We start from the raw sequence: 5773 nt of genomic DNA, 5'->3' as shown, positions 1-5773 counted from the left end.
CCCGCCCCCCCGCGCCGGCAACCCTAAAAAACCCCCCCAGCCACTGCAGGTTCAGACGGGAAATCTCCGAGGACGCTGACAATTCAGCGAGTGGCAGCCGGATCCAGACCGCCGCTCTGACCTGGGCTGTGTCACCGTGCCGGCCACGGGCCGCGATGCCGCACAGCACAGAGGCTCCAGGGCTGGGTGCTCACACGTGGACACCACTGACGGAGGCACCCGATGGATGTGCTACAAGGACCAGGTCTCCTGCGTGACCTGCCATCACACCAGCTCACGTTAAACTCTGCCCTAAGCCTCACCAGCTGAGAGACGGATGCTCCAGCAGCCTAAGGAGCGGTGAAACGTCCCCAAGACACACTGAACAGCAGCTTGGCTCCTGCAGCTGTTCCTTCCATCCAGTCCGCCGCGTTAAGGGCTGCACTGCTTCTCCACCACGTCCTGCGGAGCTCTTCCCTCCACCAAATCCCCCCAAGCTCTCTGTGGGCTCAAGCTATCAGACTCTGAGGTCTGTGCGATGCTCAGCCCGCTCGCTGGGCTCACAGGGGATTGCCAAGGAGCAACGCCGCAAGGGAGGTGAGAAGGATTTAACTCTGCAACACGGCATTCGTGTTCGAGCAGCGCAGCCAAGGACGAGGCACCCCACTGTCCCCTGACCAGCGCTCCTTCAAGTCTAATTGTTTAATTAGATGTTTCACTTGGCAATACAAACGCAATGTTTCCAGGTAATCTCCCAGGAATCTCACTAGCCAGCTCTCCGCTTACACCCGACCCGTTTGACACAAGTCAATATTCAGTAACAAGTGGAACTGGCAAAGAAACGTGCCCAAGCGCAGAGCAGTGCAGAGCTCGCCAGCCTTCCCCCGCGGCTCCGCTCCGCTCCAGAGCTTTCCCTTCCCCTGCCACCTTCAGCAACTGGGAAGGCTCCGGGTTCCTGCAAACAGCCTGACACACCGTGGCCCCCCTTGGGAGCTCAGCGCCGACACCCCGCAGCAGAGAGGGGTCGGGGAAAGGTTCTGGGCTCGCAGCAGGGAGGAGGAGCATGTCCACCCGCCCGGCACGGCCGCTCCGAGAAGGGCTGGCTGGAGTGCTCCTCTCCCTCACAGCCTGGCGCGATGGGTTTTATTGACTGCCGGCGTTGTTCAGCGATTGATTCACAGAGTCGGCGCCCCGGGGACTCACAAACTGACTCAGCATCAGCGAGGATGGAACAGCTCAGAGGTGCCTGCCTTCCTCCCGCTCCCCCCCGGCTCCCCGCAGCCCTGCCTCCCCAAACCCCATCCCTCTGGAGGCCAGGAGTCTCCACCCCACGCACGCCCCACATCTCGTATGTATGCGCACACGTACTAACTTCCAACACTTCAGCCAGTTTTTGCCAGACGATTGGCAAAACAACAGTTGGCTCCAGCTCGCAGCGTGGGCACCGGCTCTGCTCAGAAGCTGGGCTGCGTGCGGCAGCGCGTCGGCAGCAGGCTGAGGGAAGCCCTCCTTCCTCTCTGTTCTGCACTGGGGAGGCCACGTCCCAGGGCTGTGTCCAGCGCTGGGCTCCCCAGTACCAGAGGGACAGGGATATACTGGGGGGAGTCCAGCAAAGGAGCCCAGAGAGGATGAAGGAACTGGAGCATCTGATGTAGGAGAGGAGGTTGAGGGAGCTGGGGCTGTTTAGCCTGGAGACAGGAAGGCTAAAGGGGGGATTTTGTCCACGTGTGTAAATATTTGAGAGTAAGATGCTGGAGCCAGACTCTGCTTAACGGTGCACAGTGAAAGACCAAGAGGCAAAGGGCACAAACTGAAACACAGGAATTTCCATTTAACTATTAAAAAAAACCCCAAACACATTATTGTAAATGTGGGCAAACTCTGGAACAGGTTGTCCATAGAGGCTGGAAAACCTCCAGCCGTGGAAGTATTCCAAACACAACCAGACGTGGTCCTGAGCAGCCCGCTCCAGTTCACCTTGCTTTGAGCGAGGCTGGGCTGGGACAAGACAGTCTCCAGCGGGGACCTCAGCCGCTCCACAGGTTCTCACCAAGCCCTCACTCACGCTTTCTTGAACCCCCGATGCAATGAATCCTACAGGGAAAACAGAGCTGCCATCCCTTTCCGGGCACGGAGGTGGAACTCCCAGAACAGAAAAGTTCCAAAGTGCTCTGGAACCCACAGCAGGGGAGCAGGTGCCGCTCAGCCTCTACCCAAATGTCACCTTCAGCCGAAGCCATGTGAAAAGGGACATTTCTGGATTCAGGACCCCAAAACCGCTTCTCGAGATGACCCAACTGACAGTAGGCTAGCTCCTTCCAAGAGTGGAAGCAGCAGCTCCCCAGGAATAGTAGGGAGGTGGTGGGAAATCAAATCCATAAATTAAGGGGACGTGATGTACCAGTGCCCTCTGCTGCTGACAGTTTTCATTCCCTGACTGAGCAAAGCCCCGAGGGCTCAGAAAGCCCACTCTGTGCTTCAGACGCTCGCTGCGAAGTGGTAACAGCATCGCTCAGCTCTAGGTTTGTGTGTGTGCCAGCAGATCAAGAGCAGAAAGCATCTGAAAAACTGCAGCGCTTCCAGCCACGCTGCGGGCTCACACAGCACCGGGAGGCAGCGGGAGGGAGGGATCCGCGCTCGGCTGGCTGCGCACAGGCAGCACGGGGCCACGGGCTCTCACCGTACAACCCCGCACGCGCCCCGGTGCACCCACACTCCCCGCAGTGACTCCCCCTCCTCAGAGACTCACAGAAATTTTTCTCGTTCGAGAACTCACCTTGCACCTGGGCGCTCAGCTTCTCCAGGTCCTGCTCCGTCATGTGGGAAAATCTGCAGTTGGACCCGAAATCACACTGGCCTGGAACAGAAGCCACGGAGTACCATGAGAGCTGCATGCACAGGGTCCTCCCCGGTAAATGTGGGTGCAAATCCACGACCCATCACACCTGCACAGCAGACACGCAGGCCCACGCCCCTCCAGGACAAACACACCCAGCAGGGCTCTCCAGAAGAGCCCGAAGGAGCTGCCGGAGCTCAGGCGGTTATTTCTGCCCCAGCAGAACTCACCTGTTTGCAGAAACTTCCGACAAGGTTTCTTGGTTTGCTCCTCTTGCAGGATAGCGGCAGCATCTAGGAGAGACGAAGGAAAAACAGGGTAAAGACACAGTGATATCCCGTCGTCTCATGGTCCCAACAGCTCAGCTGCCCGGTGGGAAGCGATTTTATGTGACAACTATAAACTTAAGTCAGATAAATTGACAGTGAACAGTCCCTGTTTGTAGCCCTGGCTTCAGCTTTTCACTGCCTTGCAAACACCACCTTCTTTACTTTCTGCTTCATGCTTTCTCCCCGTGCCAGGAGAGGAGAAGCAGTGTGACAGAAAAGCACGGGCTCTGCAGCACTTCTGTGCAGCAGGAAAAGACCAGGCAGGCTCGCGGAGCTCTCGGAAACACTCTGTGCACTGAGTCTCCCACGGACACCACTGAAATGTCCTTAACTCCCAGAGACGTCCCGGGGAAAGCCAGCCCCAGAGACAGAGCAGCTCCCACAGACGGAGGAAGAACTTCCACCAGCTGAGGCCACAGAGTCTGGAGATAAGAGGAGATGAACTCCCTAATCAGGGATGGGATGAGGAATTTTATCAATCAGAGGGAAATCAACAGCTGCAGCCTGGCAAGAAGAAAAGTGCTGGGTAACCTGCCTCCCCATCGCTGTCCCAGCTAGAACTGGGCTGGGGCTGCTGGTCCCGCACGCCTGAGAGCCCTTCCAGCTGCCACGCAGGGTTACGCAGGCAGCAGAGCCGCCCAGAGCTCCGCGGGGTATTCCTCCTCCGGCTAGCCAGGAGACAACACAGCCTGCAGCTCCTGCGCCTCCGGATCCAGAAGGAGGGAGAAGAATGTACAAGCAATGGTTTCACAACCAGTTTAACCCAAACCAAGTCTTTGCTGCTGCCAAAACTCACAGTCCTGCTTTCAGGAAACACGTTCCCACCACATTCCTCGGGCTGTCACTGTGTAGGGACCCAGGTCAGAGCGCCAAGCTGGCTGGGAAGAGCACTGTTATCAGGCAGAGGACACGGGGCGTTCCTCCAGCACGTCCTCCATCCCCAAACTCCCATCCCTCCTCTGCCACAGCCCCAGGGCACCCCTCCTCTGCTCGCCCCCTTGCCTACGATGGGTCTGAGCACACCAGTGCTTCGTGCTGCCCGTTCGCCCTTCTGGGATCTCCACCAAGTGGTCGCATCCACAGCCCCTCCCACAGCCACCATCAGAACCGACACCTGCACCCAGCGCAGAGAACGGCTGCGAGCATCCCGGGGTTCGCACAGCACGTGTGTGGCCACAGCCTGCCTGCCAGCCACCTTCTCCATCCACACCCCCCTATTCCTTGCTCCTTGCACGTCAGAGATCAGCTCTGGTTTGCAGAAGGCACCCAACTCACCTTCAGAAACCGTAACTCCCTTTGTTCTCCCAGGTCTCCTGTCTCAGACCTGCCTGGGATGCCAAGAGAGCTTTACTGGCAACTCCCACTCTCCGAAAAAACTCCCCATCTCTCCCACCTCATTCCCAGTCCCAGCTGATGTCTAGTTCTCCCTTCCCTCCTCCAGACACGAGGGTTTTGCCTCTGACACCGCTTGATAGCAACAGTCTCAAGTCCACAATTTACTGGCACAGACAATCTGAATGTAAATCATATAAATGCTGATTTATTTTATCTATCCTCCCCAACTCATCCCTCACCTCCCCAGTCCCAGAAGGCAGCGGCAGACAGCACCCACCTCGGAATAAGTCGTACCAGGCTCTCTTAGCCCGGAGGTGCTGCACTCCGTTGAGGTGTTTCTTCCTGTTGTGAAGGTTGTCCTGGAAGGACCTGTCGCAGTAGTCGCAGAAGTATCTTTTCCCCATCTCTCTTCGGGCAGAGCAGCATCAGCACGGCTGGGAACCATCAGCCGGATCCTCAGCACCCAGCCACGCCTGCCCCGCAGCCGGAGGAGCCAGATTTACAGCACCTGCTTCCAAAGAAGAGGAACTCAAATCACTGAAGGCTGGCGGCCGGAGGAAGAGGTGAGACCCCAGGGTATACATTCCCGTCCATCAGCGACGGGCAGGGCAGCGTCTGCTGCACAGACATGGGGGAATGGGCTCGGATCACCATTTCTGGCCTCTGTTACCCTAAAATAACAACAGCTCTGCTGAAAGAATTCTCCTTCATGAGCGTACTGGAGTCCCGATCACACAAACCAGAGATCCCCAAGAGCTGACGGCTCCCAGCCACCGCCGGCGGCAGGGGCAGTGCAGCAGCAACCAGCCAGTGTTCAAACAGAAGGAACCAGAGAGCCACAGCCTCCACCTGCGACTTCAACCCTGCGCCACAGCAACTGCCACGAGCTGCCATGCAAGAGGATGGAAATTCCCCCAGCTCCATCTCTACGAGGTAAGGAAGAAACTCAGGAACCCCTCCGGGATGATAAACCAGCTGATCTCGCCCGCACGGCGAGTGGGAAGCTGCGATACAAACGCTAAAGGCCGGAACGTTTTGTTCAGTTTACCCAGCCACCGACTCGCTCCTGCACATCCCAGACCGCTCTCCTCGTCCCCCAGCAGCACGGTGTGTCCGCTCCGCCCAGCGCAGCACCTGCAGTGACCACGATCACAACAGCCCTGCAGCCAGGAGGACAGAATCACAGAAGGGTTTGGGTGGGAAGGGACCTTCAAGCCCACCCAGTGCCACCCCCTGCCATGGGCAGGGACACCTCCCACCAGCCCAGGTTGCCCAAAGCCTCATCCAGCCTGGC

The 5773-nt window shown here is 58.0% G+C and overlaps 1 protein-coding gene across 2 annotated transcripts in view; it reads right to left on the bottom strand.

Annotated features, from left to right (window-relative positions):
* Positions 1-4883, bottom strand: part of ZMAT5 (zinc finger, matrin-type 5) — a 12694-nt gene extending 7811 nt beyond the window's left edge. For both annotated transcript variants that reach the window (XM_010077982.1, XM_010077983.1), the window contains exons 1-3: positions 4757-4883; positions 3046-3108; positions 2756-2836 (exon numbers count right to left, since the gene is read on the bottom strand). In XM_010077982.1, coding sequence (XP_010076284.1) covers positions 2756-2836; positions 3046-3108; positions 4757-4883 — 271 coding nt within the window. The remainder of the gene's footprint in view (positions 1-2755; positions 2837-3045; positions 3109-4756) is intronic.
* Between the last annotated feature and the right edge of the window lie 890 nt (positions 4884-5773).

The sequence above is a fragment of the Pterocles gutturalis genome, unplaced genomic scaffold, assembly GCF_000699245.1.
Source record: "Pterocles gutturalis isolate BGI_N339 unplaced genomic scaffold, ASM69924v1 scaffold21353, whole genome shotgun sequence".
Lineage (NCBI taxonomy): Eukaryota > Metazoa > Chordata > Aves > Pterocliformes > Pteroclidae > Pterocles > Pterocles gutturalis.
Note: the sequence above shows the minus strand (reverse complement) of the source record. Positions and strands in the feature narration are given on the sequence as shown.